An 18,452-nucleotide genomic window follows, 5' to 3' on the forward strand; every position below is an offset into this window, starting at 1 on the left:
TGGTGGAAGGGAGCTTTCCAGGTGCTACTGACCACTCCACTGGGGGCCATCAGCTTGTGAATTCATCTGTCACATCTGAAGACTGCCCCTACCCCTGAGGGGACACCTGAACCCTTGAGAGAGCTTACCCTGTAAGGGCCTGAAGAAGACAATCCGAAGCAGAGGGCTCCCCACGAGTCTTGACAAGGCCTGTGAGAAGACCACCCCCCTTCCTGAGCCCTCATATGCCCAGCGCTGCCACCCACCGTCTGGTGTCCACCCCAGCCTTGGTGGTGTTAGCTGCACTGTCTTCTTCCATTGTGCTTCTCCCTCCCCCTACTTTGGCCTCCCTTCTGACCTGCTCCCTCTGCTTGCTGACAGTTGCCTTGCTGTCTGTCACTGAGGATGCCCAGATATGGAGGGAAGGTAACCTCTCCTTCTGCATACCCACTCACCCAAGGTGGAGGCTGGGCCAGGAGGCCGTCAGGCTGTTAACCTGTCCAGCTTCTGGCTGTGCACTGACCCCCTAGGGGCCACTTCAGTACATCCTGTGTCTGCCAAAGACTTGGGATCTATTGAATGACTAGCCCAAGCCCACCCCAGGAAGGGCCTGAGATTCTCTGAGACTGGAGAGCCCAAAAACCATTTGTGTTTCAGGGGGCACACCACACTAGATCTGCTAGAAAGTTCAACATTGTCCTCAGTGCCCCCTATTTCCAGCAGCAATTGGGCAAAGCCCACATCCCCCTGGCTCCTAATAGAGCTCAGGGTCCTGCTTCTCTGAGGCCCCCTGGGTCTCCTCAGCTCCCCCCACTGCTATTTTCTATTTATCAAATCCCTCCTCTGGAACCCCTGTGGGGAGCCTAGATCCAGCCCACTGTAATTACACAATCTAGGTTAGCCTGGGTGAGTCACGCCCAACCGCAAGAGGAAGCTCAAATTCTGGCTCTGAGCCCTGCCCTCTACTCAGATCCTGGGAATTACTACAACCCAAGGTGCCTCTGACTCATTCTGTGGGGCTGGTACCAGTCCTTGCACCAGGGACTGCTTCCTCATCAGTACCACTTTCTCTGCCCGGACCTGCTTGGAACTCTGGCCCGGCAAAATGGGGAAGAGAATCACTTACTGGGATCGCTACAGAGGGTACCTTTGGGCAAAACACAGGTGTGGTCCTACTTCCAATGGTATGGCCAACAACCCCTGCCTGAACCCTTCTATGGGCATTCTCTTCTCCCAGTCCTGGCTAGTGTACGACTCCTCTGGAGACCTGAGCGGGCCTTATTTGGCCTAGGGTCTGGGGTTAGCTTCAAGTTCCCAGGTGCCCTCATGTTTTCCCTTCCCTTACCTTCATCTCTGGGAATGTTCCTTTATCAGACCCTTCCTCTGTGGTGGATGGGGGTGGGCAACATCGTTCGTGCTGTGCCCAACCTCCGGCATATTTCAGGTATACCCTGATACCTCTGATACTCCAAGGCCTTGTCACTACTAAACCCCACACTCAGGTCATGTCCAGTCGCTCCTGCCACACAATCCCAAACCTAACCCTCGTCACAAGCAGCAGGATCCTGGCTGCTATGGGGATGAAAATAGGAGGTCTTATTTCTGCAAATGAAGTTCTCAGAAATCTGTCTTGCAGGATGGCTGACCAGATAGCAAGAGTGGTGGGAGCCCTGAAGGGTGAAACCAACTCCTTGTCTGGAGCAGTCTTGCAGAATTGGTGGGCAGTCTATGCCCTTCTAGCCATTAAAGGGGGCTTGTGTGCCTTTCTTAATGAGGAATGCTGCTTTTGTGTCAACAAGTCCCCCCAAAGCCAGGGTAGCTGAGGGTCTTTGGGCCTGCCTGCCACTCAGCTGATGGAGCAGGATGCTGGAAACCAGTGCTCTGTCCTCAGCTCTCTTTCCCCAGGGTTGGGAAGTCTCCTTTGGTCTCGTCTTCTTTTGGCTTCTACATTACTTTCTATGCTCGTAGTAATCTATCTGGAGACTCGCTTAGATCTCACTTTGGCCTAGAGGGGCTCCCCCACCTTGGTGAACAAATTACTGTTGTCCCTAGCGGTTCCCCCTTGGTCTGTAGGGAACGCCTCAGGGATTCCTTTGGCCAGAAGGAGGGCATGTAAAGGTTATGAAAATTGTGAGAATAGGGCAGCTAATGACATTACTAACCACCTAGATCTGCTTGAGCTTATTCACCATCCAGAGGCCACACTGACCTGGGAATCAGAATCATCCAGTGGGGAGGCAAAGTGAGCATCCCTCAAGCCGGACATACCTGAAGTCCTTGCACTGTTTGTTTGCTGAACCCGGGAAATCCTCCAAATGGACTTTACTGATAATGCAATTGCAGGTCTCTCCTTATCCCAATGAGTCTCCCAAGCAAAGGCCCCCAGCCAAGCTTAAAGGAACTTTAATGTAGGGAGAGCCCATTGTTCTACTCAAGCTTGGGTAGAGACAGATTTATTTTTATAGATAGCCCAGATGGGGACATGGTCTGATAAAAGAGATACTTCTTCTGTCCAGGGATGATATGATAATGAAATTATATCAGCCCCTGTTAGAAGGGTTTAAAACCTATGTACCCCAACTCCAAAGGGAACTCAGCTTTTGGCTGCAGCTGCTCACACATGCTTTGCCTGCTTGAGAGAAATAAATGCACAGACAACTTAATTTGTCTTCCTTAGACCAAACTGTGACGTTAACATTATTTCCCAGTTACACTTTAATGTTGTCCCAGCAGTATTTGACACCAGGTCTAGATCATTAAGACCTGAGGCTCAGTTCATCCAAAAGAGAAAAGGAAAGTCTAGAATTCCTGCCTTTTTTCATCCTCCTCATTTTTCCTTTTGTCTTTGGGTTACTCTTTGTTGAGGCAAAGTATTTTTCTCTTCACTTCTTTTATTCCCTGGGCCAGGACAATTGTCCAATTGAATACTGAAAATTAGAAAATGGTGGAAGATACTTCAGAAGATCCGTGGCTCATTAGGGAGGTGTGTGATAGGACCAGGAGATTCTGGTTTTCCCAAAACAAGGATTACTTTTCCCTAAAAGGTAACAAAACTGTCCCTAGGATTTGATGGACCCTTATCTTCCTCATGGTACCTTCCTGGGACCTAAGGGCACCTAAAGTCCTATCCACAGGGAATTATGTTTGCTTCAACATGGTGGCTTCTTTGGACTCCCCACACCCTGCCCTTCTGACCAGACAAGTTTCCACATGGAGATGACAGGAGCCCCATCCTGAAAAGTGTCTCTGTGTCCTTGCTGCACATCCTTGTGTCAACCTTCTTTCTTTAAGTGTTCAGTGATTTATGAGGTCCTCAATTCATCGCAACGTCGACCATGAACCATCAGTCAGCTGTTGTTAAGCATGCCCCTAACAAGACGAGGGGACCATATCCTGAATATCTTGGGGAAGAATAAGGACCCATGGATAGTGAAGGGAATCACTGGAAAGGATGAAAAGGCCAAAGACAGGCTTTAGTCCCATGTCTTTTCCCTCAGACCTCTTTATCCTCTCATCTCCTCCCTTTATCCTCACTCAGAGTGGTCCTAGTGAACTGGACTCCTGACAAGCTGAGCAACCCCATACCACCCAAGCTGGCCTCACATCTGACTTAGTCCCTGATGCCCAGCCTGCAGCCCACAGGAACAAGCTGGAGTTTTGATTATTTTAAACTTCTGTGTATTTGGTTTTGAACTTTCAAGATAAAACAAGCATTTCCATAACACAGTAGAATAAAACAAGATGATTGCCCATGAAACTGCAAATCTATCATCTACAACTTGCTATTCCTGGTAAATACATGATAAAATTATTGTGGAACTTTCTTTTTTTTTTCCCTTTTTGGCTTTCCCTCCCCCAGTCTTAGAGATGCATATCATTAGACACAAGTGTGTGTGTGTGTGTGTGTGTGTGTATGTGTGTGTGTGTGTATGTGTGTGTGTGTATGTGTGTGTGTATGTGTGTGTATGTGTGTGTGTGTATGTGTGTGTGTGTGTATGTGTGTGTGTATGTGTGTGTGTATGTGTGTGTGTGTATGTGTGTGTGTGTATGTGTGTGTGTGTGTGTGTATGTGTGTGTGTGTGTGTGTGTGTGTAAGATCATTCTAGAAACACTTCTATTTATCAATCCTTGCTCCGGATGTATATAGCCTCTCCTTCATAGGTTGTTTGTAATTAATTTGGGTCCTTATAATAATTAGAATGACTTCGTCACTCAAAGTTGTTCTCCAAACAACATTGCTGTTAGTGTATATAGTTTTCTCTTCCTTCTGCTCATTATTTCCTTCAGGTCTTTCCATGTTTTCATCATTTCTTATAGCACAGTAGTATTCCATAACAATCACACACCACAACTTGTTCAGTCACTGCCCAATTGATGGGCATCCCCATGGGTCCCAGTTCTTTGCCACACCAAAGAGAGCTCCTATAAATGTTTTAGAACAGTTAGGTTATTTCCCTTTTTCCCTAATATCTTTGGAAATAGAGGCAGTAGAGGTATTGGTGGGTCAGAGGGTATAGGCAGTTTAAAACTCTTTGGGCATAATTTCAGATTGCTCTCCAAAGTGATTGGATCAATTCACACAAATTTAACCCAGTTATAGCTTAATGGGAGTTAGTCAAAACTACTAGTGGGACTTCTCATTCTTGTTTCCTCATAAGCCCTACCCATACTCATGAAGCTCCTTCTTTATGGTGGGATGCCTCTTATACTTACAGACTCAAGGACTATGGTGGGGAAGTGACAGAAGCAGGGGAGATTGTCACAAGGACTACCCACAAGTGTAGGGACTTAGCATCTTTCAAAAGAGTTTTGGGGGGCTGCTAGGTGTTGCAGTGAATAGAAAAACTGGCCCTGGATCCAGGAGGACCTGAATTCAAATCTGGCCTCAGACATTTTACACACTTACTAGCTGTGTGACCCTGGGTGAGTCACTTAACCCCAATTGCCCTGCCTTCCCCTCAATAAAAAAAAAGAGTCTGTTGGTTCATGTTGGGGTAGAATAGGGTGTGAAAAATCAGAAGTTTCTAGAAGGGTTGGAACTTTGGCCTAGCAACAGAACTGGAATCTGGACTGCTATAAATAAAGAAATGGGGTTTTAGGTAAAGCTTGGCAGAAGTGATGGGAGAAGCAGAAGACATGCATTTCAAGAAGGGGAAAGGGGAAGGGAAGAAGCATTTAGGAGGCATCTACTGGAGCCAAGTGCTCTACGCACCATCTCCTCTGATCCTCCCAACACTGAGAGGTAGGTTGGTGAGGGGGGCGGGGACACGCCCTACCTGCTCATGGTCAGTTTTGCTCAAAGCTTTTGTTTTTCTCTTGGAAGGAAGGGAGATATTGGGTGGAGATAAAGGGCTCATTGCCTGGGAAATGAATCTTGTCAAAAATGAAACATTGATAAAAGGTTTTCAAAACTACAAATATATAATGTGTTTGAACAATAAGAGTTCTCCTTAGTGGAATTAAAGTATTTAAAAACCAGGAAACCTGGGAGGATTTATGAATGGATACAAAGTGAAGTGAGCGGAACCCAAGAGAATCGTTTTTATAGAAACAACACTATTGTAAAAACATCTTTAAATGACTCAATAATTCTGATCAATGCACTGACCAGCCATGATTCCAGAGGATTCATGATGAAACATACTACTCACGACCAGGCAGATAGGTCAGGGCAGATTGGAACATATGCTTTTTGGGGGGTGTAGCCAATGTGAGAAATAGTTTTGCTTAATTAGCCATTTTTGTTATGAAGATTTTTGTCTTCATTTCTTTTTATCAATGGGAAAGGGGAGCTAAGAGGAAGAGAAAGTTCATTTCTGTTGATTAAAAATTAATTGAATTTTTAAAATTAAAAAATTTTAAAGTCTAACAAAGCTAATATTAAAGCTGCAAAAATAAAAATAAAACAAATCCCAGAATCTGGGAATATTGTACGAATAGATGTAGACTCAAGTGAGTAGAATCAGGTGAACACTTTATACAATGGCTCTAACACTATAAAAGAAAACAATTTGGAAAATCTTAAGTATTCTAATCAATATAATGGCCAGTCACAATTCCCAAAGAGTGACAATGATGGAAAACCATTGATGGAAAATCAGCTTGGAAAAAAGAGATGATGGTCTAAGGATGCAGAATGAAATGTACATGTTCAGGGATGGCCAGGTAGCACAGTGAGTAAGAGCACCGGCTCCAGTGTTGGGATGACCTGGGATCAAATCTGGCCTCAGACACTTAGCACCCACCCAGAAACATCTGGCCGTGTAATCTTGAGCAAGTTACTTAACCCCAATTGCTTTAAAAAAAAAAAAAAGAAAGAAAGAAAGAAATGTACAAGTTCAGACAGAGCAAATGAGCAAACTTGTCATTTAGTCCTTTCTTATGAGGGGTTTCACTTTGAGGAATGGGGCAATTTTGGAGCTGATAGTGAGAGTGACATAACACAAGAAAAGAGAGAAAATATCATCAAAGAAACATAAAATGCACAGAAGAGAGCAGAAAGAAGTGGAGAAACACAGAGAAAACAGGTCAGTTTAGGAACTATGGTATTTAATTTTATACAAAATCATCACGTGAAAATAAGCTCAATGCTCATTCATTACTATTTATTTTTGTTATTTAATTAAATTTTATTATTTATTAAATCAATTGGCAATTCCAAATGCAATCCATTTTTCTGTTCTTTGTATATGGAAAGAAGACATTTGTCAAGTTGATAATAACACAGAAGTAAAAACAGCAGTACTCTGATCAAATGCAGTGACAGAAAACTGGTCCTGGATAAACCTGAGCAGGACGGAAGTGCCTACAAGGCAGGGGCTGTCCCATGTGGTCTTTCTCTCTCCAGCACCTAGGACAATGACTGGCATATAGGAGGTAATGAAGAAATACTTCTCAATGAATTGATTGACTAGATAGTAGCTATTGTCTCCTATACATGTAGATGCATATATGTGGTTGTGTGTATTTATGCATGCATACTCATATATACAAAAAGTGCCTAACATACAATTATATTTCCCTCATCATTCTGGCTCAATGAAAAGTTCTCAGTAATGTTATGGTCTAAAAGATTCATATATATTAAATGCTGATACATTTTATCTAAAATGATTTGGCTAATATGATGATATTGTCATTGTTAACTTGACCAGCAATTAATACACCCACACTGACCCAATGACGCATTCCCTGACCACGTCTGTGGGGAGCCCTGCTGTCCTGCAGAAGGACTGAGAAAGAATCGCTTACCCAGAGGTTGTGAGAGGGTGCATAAAAAGAGATGGGATGGGGGCAGAGCCAAGATGTCAGTGTAGAAGCAGGAAAACTCCATGTGCTACTTCCATAACCACCTCAAATACCTATAAAAAATGACTAAGCAAAAATGAGAGCTACAGAGCCCACAGAGTGACAGAGAGAAACAAACCTCCCACTGAAAGCAGCCCAGCAGGCAGACAGGAAGGGTCTGTCACAGCACCCTGGGAGCAGAGCCCAAACTTGAATGAACCAGTGGTTTTAGCCTCAGGGCGCCCGACCAGCTGCCCACTGGAGGGACGTCGGGAGAGTAGATAACCAGCAGTTCTGGCAGTTTCCAGAATTATCAATCCATAAATGCCAAAGACAAAGTGAGAGGTCAGAGGATTTTGGGAACAGGGGGTCCAGGAATGTGGTCCAGCCTCTGACCCCAGGAGAGAGAAGCGGCTGAGGTGCGGAGGCCGCTGCCACATGGCTGCTTCAGAGCTCCTGGCCTGCAGATAGCAGGGGGACCAAGTGTCCCATCTGAGGGGTAATTGCTCTTGCTTTAACCTGCTTGGATATGCATCACTGTCTAGGGTGGAAGTCCTGCGGTACATAACCAGGTGCCAGAGCCAGTGGAGGCTTCAGAGAGAGTACCCAACTAACAGCTCTGGCAGCTATGAAAACCCCAGTGATTTGGGACAAAGCTCTCCTCTCTGGAAGCAGAGTTCTACTGTGGAAAAAAGCTCAAAAGTCAAGTAATTGAGTGGCAACATGAGCAAGCAAAGGAAGCAAAGTAAGCACAGAAATGCTAGTTTAGATTCTTATTTGGGGGACAAAAAAGATCAAAGCATGGAACAGGAGGAAGACAGCAAAGTCATAACTCCTGTACTAAAAGCTTCCAACAAAAATACAAACTGAATACAGGCCATAGAGGATCTTAAGAAGGATTTTGAAAACCAAATTAGAGAAGTGGAAAAATTAGGAAGAGAAATGAGAATGATGCAAGAAAATCAAGAAAAGAGAGTCAACAACCTGACTGAAGAAAATAACACCTTAAAAAATAGACTAACTCAAATGGCAAAAGAGGCTCAAAAAGCCAATGAGGAGAAGAATGCCTTAAAAAGCCAAATTTGCCAGATGGAAAAAGAATTTCAAAAGCTCAATGAGAACAATTCCTTCAGAATTGGACTGGAACAAATGGAAAAAGGGATGGTAAACTGCACTTATCTCCAGGACATAATCCTCATACCTGTGTGTTTGAGCTCCTTTCTTCGGGATGGGAAACTGATCCAGGTCCTGTAGCAAGCTCTTCAGCTGGGAGGGCTTATTCAGCCATCAGGGTCAGAGTCCCACTGGTCTGTAGCCCTCTACACACATTGCTGTCCCTTCTATAACAGAGACTGAACATCTTAAATTGTTTGTGTGTCACCTGTTGAAGCTTACAAATGCCTTCCCAGAATGTTATTGTGGTTTTTGAAAATTTAATAATAGAAGGAACGATTATATTTCAATTAGAAGTTGTAGAAATAAAGATGTATTTTTCCCATTAAAGTTCACAGACCCCCTGAAAATTCTCATTAAATTCCATCAGGGGTCAGTGTACCCTATGTGAAGAGCCCCTGATGTAGGTAAATATAACTTTATATATAAATATAAAACAACTTTCAAGCTGAAGTCCCCTTCTCACTGGGAAGCCTTCCTTGGGTATCCCAGCCTAGTTTCTCTGATTTCTGTGGTTTATTCATAAGATATAAAAGCAGTATTTTTGTCCTGCTCCTTACAAGAAGCCCCTGGGAGTGGAGTGGGGGGGGATGCAGGAAGTCTTGTGAAAAGAGAGAAGAAAAGACGTCCATGCACTACCCACCCCTGGATGACTGAGGCAAGAGGAAGCTTCCGGGCTCAGAGGAGGGTGGCTCCACCCCCTCGAAGCTCTCTCCCTTCTTCAACCCCAAGGTCCCCAAATCACAGCTTACACCCCAGGGGAGATCATTCACCTACTTATCACAAAATCGCTCACAGAGAGGCTTCGCACCTTCTGTTGTAAAAACTATGTCCTAGTCACTCAGTGAGCAACAAATGCCCCAGCATTAACCCAGGACCTGACCTGATGTATTAGTAGTAAGTGTCATTTCACGGCCAAGATGGCAGAGTAAAAGCAGGAACTTGCTTGAGCTCGTCCCCCAATCACCTCCACATACCTGTCAAAAATGACTCTCAAATTTGAGAGCTACAGAACCCACAAAATGACAGAGTGAAACTCATTCCCAGCTGAAGACAGCCTGGCAGGCTGACAGGAAGAGTTTATCTCAGCAGGCTGAAAGCTCAGCACAGTCCCACGAGGGCCACACCAGCCCAGACTAAGCAGATCAGGCCTCAGGGGACTGAACCACTGGCAGCTATGGCAGTTTCCAGACTTCTTAACCCTCAAACACCAAAGACAAAGTAAAAGGTCAGTGGGGAAACTGTTGGACCTGGATGTGAGAAGAGTGTGGTCCAGCCCCATCCCTGGGGCAGCAGAGGGGGCGGCAGCAGTGATGGCAGCAGTAGCTGCTTCTGGAACTCCAGTCCCACAGATGATGGGGGGATCAAGCAGCTGATCAGAGGGCAATTGCTCTTTCTTTGCCCTGCTGGGATCTAGGTGGCAGTCCTGGAGTCAGCAGGAGCACTGGCATGGCAGAGCTTGTGGCAGCTATAGAGAGGGAATCCTCCTCACAGTTCTGAGGCAGAAAAGAGTTCCTGTGCTCACTCACACACCAGAGAACAGACACTGGGAGGAATAAACACTTCTCCTCTGATCACATCACCTTAGAAGAGCTGAAAATTCACAGGTGCCTAGAAGTAGCACTGACAACAGCTGTGCAAAACCCCAGAAATTTAGGACTAAGCACTCTCCACTCTGAAAGCAGAGGCCTACGTTAACAAAGAGTTCAAAGTCAAGTATTTGACTGGGAAGATCAGGAAACAGAAGAAAAAAATCCGACTATAGAATCTTTCTTTGGGGACAAAGATGACCAAATCATAGAAGCAGAGGAAGACAACAAAGTCACGACTCCTGAATCAAGTCTTACTTCTAACCCACATTCTGCTGTCACTCAAACATAGGAGCACTTTAATCCTGTGGAAACAAAATTCCTCCCATGTTTCCCACACCAGTACTCTCTCCTCCAGCCTTCTCAAGACTCAAAATGACGGGGGAGCCTGGGACTTGGCAGTGCTCCCATTTTCTCCACCTCTCTCAACAAGGAACCCTGCGCAAATTTTGAGGCTGAAGATAAGGTTACCCATCTTATGATGGTGATATTCTCTGTTTTAAACAATTACTCTGACCCTACCCACCCCTTGACCTGTTGGGTCTTGGCCATCAAAGGGGAAATTAAGGGATGTCTCCAGACACACTCCCGGCCCTGCCTGCTTGAGGATGTGTTGTTTGAACACTCCTTCCTGATGCTCTCCTCTTGCCCCATCCCCTTGTGGGAAGATGCTTGTGAAGAAGCCACGCCTAAGATATTGTCTTACATGCTTATTTTCTATTAACCCTGTCATATTGCTGCAAAGTTCTGTTGATACCAGATGCCCCACCCCTAAACTCCCATTAATCTATGTAATGAAATGTATTGTTGATGTATTTTTGCTATGTAAGGGACATGAAAGATCTTAGGACCAAATGTAATGGTAATGGGAATTTGAAGATCTTCCTTGCCCCTTAATAAGACTAAGGGAATTTGAAGATCTTCCCTGCTTTTAACATGTACTCTGCCCCTTAATAGGCTGAATGTAATGACATGAAACCAGTGGTAGGAGGAATTTGCTAAAGGGTGGAGCAGAGTCCACAGGAAGCTGGGAGTCAGAAGAGCTAGATGGTTGAGAGAAGAGGATGAATCAGAGGGAGACAGGTCTGTGAGTAAATGTTGGTTTGTGTGAAGGTTAAAAGATGTTGTGGCTCTCTGCGCTGTTGAGGTTTAATAACTTCTTTGCTACTATGATTGAATCGGTGTACCGATTTTGGGATTTGGTTTTCTGGTTTCTGAATAAATGTTTTGTTTCTGTCTTCTATATGGAGAGTCTGTTATATTTTGTGATTGATCACTATGCAGGTATACTTATAGTGACCATTGACGCTGTAAATATTTCATTGGTGCTACAGAAGGGAGCTGATGGTGGAAGTGGGGAGCCAATTTTCTGTAGTTAAGCCTCCCATATTTCCCCATATTCCGCCCAGAAGTGTGAGAGATAGTTAGTCAATTGTTTGGGATCAGAGAATTCCTGGGCTAGCTACTTCTGGCACCCCGACCTTTGTTCAACTTCTAGATCCTAAGGTGTTCCCCCTTTCTTGCCTATATCCAATTAAGCCCAAGGCCTGTCTGTTATCTCCAGGTAGCCTTCAGCTACCCCCCACCCTTGCTCCCATCAAAATCCCATTCTCTTGGTTCCTGGAGCCTGACCCCCGTCCCATCAAGATCCTCCTTAGAGGGGCGGCCAGGTAGCACAGTAAGAGCACTGGCCCCAGAGTTGGGATGACCTGAGATGGAATCCAGACTCAGACACTTAGCACCCATCCAGAAACACCTGGCCGTGTAACCTTGAGCAAGTTACTTAACCCCAATTGCTTAAAAAAAAATTAAAAAGATCCTCCTTAGACTCCTCCTCCCAGACGACTAGACCACCCCTAGATCCCTCCCACAGCCTTTCTGTATGTAAGATCCATCTTGTGTCCATGAAGGTGCTCAGACGCAGTGGGTCAGATTGCTCTAGACCATTTGTCAATACAAGCGTCACAAATGCTCGGGCTCCTTCCGAGTCTCTCCAATATGGTGAATGTTTAAGAAACTGTTTTACTTTGACTGAGAGAAGGCTTGGGTCAAAGTCATTGGGGCAGGACCCAGCGTGTCAGTATTTTGGGGTCCCTAGCACCCTAAGCCTCCACATTCTAGACCTCAACAATCCCACCTTCTACAGGAAGCCTTTCCTCACCCCGCCCCTCAGCCCCAGGACCTCCCCTCTCTTGGGCACATCTTATTTATCCTGCCCAGAGTCTGTCCTCATTTGTTTGCTCAGTGTGTCCTTCAAGCAGGGCCTCCCCAGTGTTCCAGACTTGGAGCAGCCTCTCAGTACCTGTTGGTGGGCTAATTGATTAGTCAATTAATGAGTTAATTGAAAATCTCCATTTTCTGACCCTGCTTCCCTAATACACATACTGGCCCTGGAGAACTCCTGTGTCTTTGCAGGACAAGAAAGGAGCCCTTACTGCTGTTTACTCCAAAGTTTATTCTCAGGTCACACAGTGAAATTCAGTTAGGAACAGGGATTCAAGCAAATAGGCCTGGGGGTCTATACGAACACCTCCAGGAGAAAGACAAAGAGCCAGGAGAGAGACTGAACAGATACACTCCTAGGAAGAAGCCTGTACCTGAGGCCTCTGGACCCCCACAGCAGAGGACCTTCCCTGGGAGTGCCAGGTTCTGCTCTGCTCTTCTAGGGTACGAATTTGCAAATAAAGGGGTACTGGTTGTCACAAGACTCGGACACCCACACTGAGTGGTCTGCAAAGAGAAATAACCAGATATGAGTCCTCCCACCATCCCCACTGATGGGAACAATGCCTTCTTTTTTTTTTCAGCTCTTGTGCCAAGGGTGGGGGATGATCCAAGAGGTCTGACTCTCCCCAGAGCTCAGTGTCTGATGCTACCAGGAATGATCTGTCCTCCATTCCCATTCTCACTCCCATCCCCAGGTAGAACTCTACTTCTAAGTCTTCCAGGTGTCCATCACTGCCCCTCCTCACTCGCCTTCCTGCTCCTCTCTGGGCAAGACGTGAGCTGGCGGGACCGTGAGAAACCATGTCCTCCACTGCCCTTGGTTCTCCAACATGACCCAACATTCCTTCATCTCACCCCGGGATGGGAGAGATCACTGAAGCTCCCCACAGGACTCAGACAGTCGCCCCTCCCTCCTCCACCAATCCTGACTCAGGTGGAGACACAGCCTTTTGTCAGCCTACGCTGGCTGGCAGCCTGGAATTCACCCTTCACACTTAGGACATCATGACCCTCAGAGTCACGAGGTGGCCAGGCTAGAGGGATCTTTGGCCTGCTCCAACCCAGTGGCTTCATTTTTTTGCAATGTGCTAACGGAGGTGCCAAAGGGAACTTTCCAGAGTCAACCAGCATTATTAACACAACATAGTCATTAACTGCCGAGGGCTGTGTCTGCACACTGTGGGTGTGCGGCAGAGGCCAGCTTTGACCCTCCATCAAGAATACTGTTCTCTCTGGGCTTCTGTTCTCCCTCTGGCTGCAGCTTCTCCTGCCCAGGGGGTAGTGGAGTTGGGAGTCATTCACCATGTCCCAGGGCATCCTGACCTTGGCTCTTTATGACCCTCCTAAAAGCATTCTGGCTTGGATGGACCATCGGCTCCAGCGTCCAGTGGAGAGCCGCCTTGTCAATGACCAGAATCCTGGCATATTTTCCTAGAGTGAGCACTTTCTGTGCCCGGCTGTGCCAGGACCACACAGGGCCATCTTGTTTCATCCCAGATAATCCTTGGTACCAGCACCTTCCCTTAGCCCTGTCTGCAACTTGTTTGTGCCTAGCTCTGTCCATGTTGTCTCCCCCATTAGACTGTGATCTCCTCGAAGGCAGGGATTGTCTCTCTGCCTTTCTTCACCCCAGCTCTTAGCCCAGGGCCTGGCTCACTCAGGACCCTGCTGGTGCAGTGAGTGGGTATCACTTACAGAGATGCCTTTTTGGGTTTCATAGCACAGTCCAGGGGACCTTTCTCAGAAATGAAGGCTGGGATCTGAGTTGCAGTCCAGACTGGGGACCCCAACCCCATCCCATAACTTTCCATAACCCTAAATGCTACTGGACAGACAGAGACGAGAAAAATGGAAAAGTGATTCTGAGCCCCCCCTGGCCATAATGACCAGCTCACTTCTTCTCGGCATCTTCAAATTACCCTGATTCCCTTCCCTTCTCCTGTTCCCCTGTCTCCCTTTCTCTAAAACTTCATTACTACATTCAAGCACATACCTTTTATGGGGAGAGGGGGTCATATTTCCTGCTTCCTGCATCCCTAAGCAAAGACCCTACTGCTTCCCTACAGCTGACCTAGACAGCCTAGAACAACGCACTGGTCAGATTGAGTCAGGTTGGAAACCTGTGGCTTTCTGTTATCCAAAGGTCCCCTGATCTCTCTTGATGGGGTTGCCCATAAGGAACCAGGTTGGAGCATATGGACCCTGACCCCTTTTGTTCTAGGAGAGCTGATGAGGAGACTGGGAATAGCTAAACTGGGGTTATATAACTATCTGTAACCTAACCTTTGCCCCACACAGGGGTTAAGAAGAAAAAAAATCTTAGCTTGGGAACTTTTCCCTAAAACTGTAGTTAGTGGGTTGTGTTGGCTGCGATGAGAGAGGCCATGAAGCCGGCCTACAGAGTCAGGGAGAGGTTCTAGGTACCATACCCAGGAAGCTGAAGCTAAGATGCCCCCACCCCCACCTTCACCCTGGCCCTGCCAAAGACACCAAGCCCAGTCGAGGCCAACAGAGCAATGGGTCTCTGGGGAGCAGGCCCTACACCACGACATCCCCAAAGGCATCAAGGTCTGGAAGGCCCGGCTCCCGGCTTTTTCACAAACAAGGCCTTCCATCTCTCAGGTCAGGGCATTCTGTCTGGCATTCCCCAGGCCAGACATGCTCTGCCTCCTCTGCCCTGACCACTGTCTTCCCTGGCTTCTTTTGATGCCCAGCTAAGCTCTGACTTCTCATGCCTTCCCTCTGTTCACTTCTTCCTACTTAACCTGTATAGAGCTGGCTTTGTGTAGAGTTATTTTCATGTTGTCCTGTAAGCTCCTTGAGGGCAGGGACTGGCTTCTACCTCTGTTTGCACCCCCAGTGCCTGACACATAGTATAGGCCTTAACAAACATTTATTGAATTGAAAGAATATTTCTGTAAGGTCTGCTCTGTGCCAGGCCAAGTGCTGCAGAAATGCTTTGAGATTATGATCTCATTGATCATCGGACGTAGGTATTCAGTAAATGGTCCCATTTTACAGCTGAGGAAACTGAGGTCAGTAGGAGTGAGGTGATCTGCCCAGGGTCACAGATATTCAGGGTCTAAGGCTGATCAGAGCCCACCAGCTCCTCATATGTTTTCCCCTCTTGCATGATCCCTAAGCAAGCTCACTCTGCCTGTTCCTAATCCTCACCCTGGGCTATCTCTGGAAAAGTATGCACCTCAATAATTGAGGGGTTCATTTCAATGCAAATCTTTATCAGGGGCTGCTTCATTAAACGCCTTTGGTATCCTCTCAGCTGGAGAGCAAATGGAAACACACCAGTGGGGACACAGGAGTCATTGTCCACTGACTCCCTTTGCCCTGACGTGCAGCCCACATCCAGTGGACCTGGTCCCCGGCCCACTTTGTACCTGGCCTTCGCCCTGAAAATGGCACAAAAGTGCCAGGAACCAAAGTGGAGGCCGGATCCCATGAGATCCCATGATAAACCTGACCATCTCCAAAGGACCTCCTCAAAGGCCAAGGCGAGAGGAGTCAAGCAGAGGAGGTGAGCCCTAGCCAAGATGGGATGTGCCCCAAGGCAAGAGGGGAGCCAGAGAGGCCAGAATTTCAGGACGGAAGGTCTCTACTCACCAGAGGAGTCAGCACTGACATCAAGTGCTGCACAAGATAATTGTTTAGGCTGAATGTCAGCATAGGAAGCCCAGGCCTTGTACTGGTATCTGCTTCCATCAGCCCATCTCCAGGGTCTACTCTGCAGAGCAAAGAGGCTGTTAGCACCAGAGGGTCAGGGGAGTCTTGAGGCCCAAAGGGAGGCCCCTACACACTCACCGGTACTTTACTGAGGCCTATCCAGGCTTTGAAGCTATCCGTGAAATCTGTGATGAAGCTGGTCAGGACATTCAGTTCCTGCTTATTTGGGATGGTAGCCAGGAAAGACCCTCCTCTCAGCTTCGTACACGCAGCCTGCCAACAAAAAAGTCAGCTCAGCCCCCTCCTCCTCTGGTCACTGCCTAGACCAACCCTTCTCCCTCCCCCTTCTGTGTCCCTTCAGATGTACCCCTGCCTGTCCATTGGAAGAGCCCAGGCTGTTTACCCACCTGCCCAATGAACACCTGCCAGCACCTCCTGCTGGCTGCTGCGCTCATAGATGTTCCACCCCAGGAAGCCTCCAGGCCCCCACCTGTGGGTCTGTCTGTCTGTCTGTCTGTCTGAAGGAATCCAAACAGTAGGCCAAGGGAATGGCTGCTCCTCATACCCGCACGGCAGAGAGGATGTTGCCTTCTCTCCAGGCCCTTCCTGGACCAGCTCCTCTGCCTTCAACTGCTCCTATCTCTGGTCTGTCAACAGCGATTTCCCCAGTATTCCCTTCACTTAAACTGTTCTGGCTTCTGCCCATTCACCCCAGCATGGATGCTCCCTCCTCTGTGTGTACTGCCTGTGTGTGTGCCCCTCAAACAGCATCCCTGGGCATGTTCACTGTCCTCCTCATCTCTGCTCTCGGTGTGGATGCCCACTGCCAGCCTCCTCTTCCTGGCCTGGGGATGCCACAGGTCACTGTCTGGATCTTCTCATGTTCCCAAGGCAAAAGTAAAAAGCTTTTTAAACTTCTAATTGTCTTCACTGACCTTTACTGCCTCATACAAACACCTCACATTACTCCCAGTCCCCCCTAAGGACTACGGGTTACCTTCCTGACTTCACAAGAACTGAAATAGGTTCGGACCAGTTCTGTGACTCGCCCATCATCACACCTCCAGGTCTCCAGCCTGAGGCCAGAGGCTCATGGAGCCTATAGAGAGGGAAGGGGCCCCAGAGGCCATCACATCTAACCCCTCATTTCCCACAGGAGAGAGCCAGGCCAAGGGAGGCCCTGTTGTCACACTGGGCATGTCCCAGGTGGGATTTTCACCCATGGCCTCTGACTCCTTACTGGCCTAATGCTCCTTCTAGTCCCCACGCCCTGTCATTCCTCCCATGGATTCAATTATCATCTCTTTGCCAACCATTCTCAGACCTCCTTATCGTGTCTTAACCTCTGTTGACCTCCAGTCCCACAGGGTCATTGCCTTTCAGACGCCTCAAACTGGGTGTCCAGGAGACGCCTTTAACTCAACATGTCCAAAATGGAGCTATTCTCTCTCCTAAGCTCCACCCCACCTCCCACCTTCCCTATCACTGCTAAAGACTGAGCCATCCTCCGACTCTCCCGGGATCCCAACCAGAGTCATCCTGGTCTCCTCACTGTCTCACCTTCCCCCCAGACCCAAGATGGTGCCAAGGCCTGCAGCATCTCTGGTCAAATTTATCCTGCCTATATCTTGTTTGTACCTAGATATTTGGATGAGGTCTCCCTTCTTGGAATGTGAGTTCTTTGTGGGCAGTGACTTTCTTTGGCCTTTCTTTGTTATCTCCAGAGCCTGGCACACAGCAGGCACTGACTGGCTGTCCCAATGCCCCATTCTTCTCTCCGTCCTGTCTTCCCTCCTTCCCACCCTCCCTTGGCAAGATCATATTCAATACTAGCTCATTGTTACATAGGCTTTAAGCTTTGAAAAGTACTTTCAATCTGTTATCTCATTTGGCAGAACAGTGATTTGGCAAGATCGAAGAATTGTTTACCGCACCTTGCCCCTTCCATCTGGCAGACCCTGAGTGGTGCCCTGGCCCTCACTCACTCCAAGGGCCCTCCCTGGGGTCTAGATTGCGTGCCTCCCAGTCTGTTGGCCCAAGCTAGAAGATACCTTTCCTTGCAGGGCTGAAGCCCCTCCTGTGACTGGAGGGCGTCACACTTGCACCTGCCACCGGCCAGAAGCAGAGCATCCCTTTGGGAGCCATTCAGTGACATCACATGTGGACCCCAGATACTCTGTGTCCTCAGTGCTGTAGCTTGCTAGGGAAGACTCCCAATGTTCCCAAGGCCCCCCTCTTCTCCAGTCCATGCCCCCCATCCACACCTGATCCCAGACCGCAGGCAATCCCTCTGTTCCCTCGTGTGCCCTGCTCTGTGCTCCTCCAGCTGTGGTCCCTTCCCCCACTAGTGATGTGTTAGCCCCCAGGCCAGTGGGACCCTTCCCATAGGTGAGCCTTTCTCCTTCCACGTATGTGCCCCATTCAGACATATTGCTTTCTTCCACCGTGTCCTCTGGTTGCTTTAGTAAATGGCTCACCTCCTCATGGTGAGTCTTTAGTAAATGGCTCACCTCCTCATGG

The 18,452-nt window shown here is 47.6% G+C and overlaps 1 protein-coding gene across 1 annotated transcript in view; it reads right to left on the minus strand.

Moving 5' to 3' along the window:
- Positions 1–12,463: 12,463 nt before the first annotated feature.
- Positions 12,464–18,452, minus strand: part of LOC138173581 (dromaiocalcin-2-like) — an 8,343-nt gene continuing 2,354 nt past the window's right edge. Inside the window, exons 4-6 of the mRNA XM_069103625.1 lie at positions 16,071–16,205; positions 15,873–15,993; positions 12,464–12,758 (exon numbers count right to left, since the gene is read on the minus strand). Coding sequence (XP_068959726.1) covers positions 12,691–12,758; positions 15,873–15,993; positions 16,071–16,205 — 324 coding nt within the window. The 3' untranslated portion in view covers positions 12,464–12,690. The remainder of the gene's footprint in view (positions 12,759–15,872; positions 15,994–16,070; positions 16,206–18,452) is intronic.

The sequence above is a fragment of the Petaurus breviceps genome, unplaced genomic scaffold, assembly GCF_028583685.1.
Source record: "Petaurus breviceps papuanus isolate PSGF00001 unplaced genomic scaffold, PetGlider_PUasm1.0 585, whole genome shotgun sequence".
Classification (NCBI taxonomy): domain Eukaryota; kingdom Metazoa; phylum Chordata; class Mammalia; order Diprotodontia; family Petauridae; genus Petaurus; species Petaurus breviceps.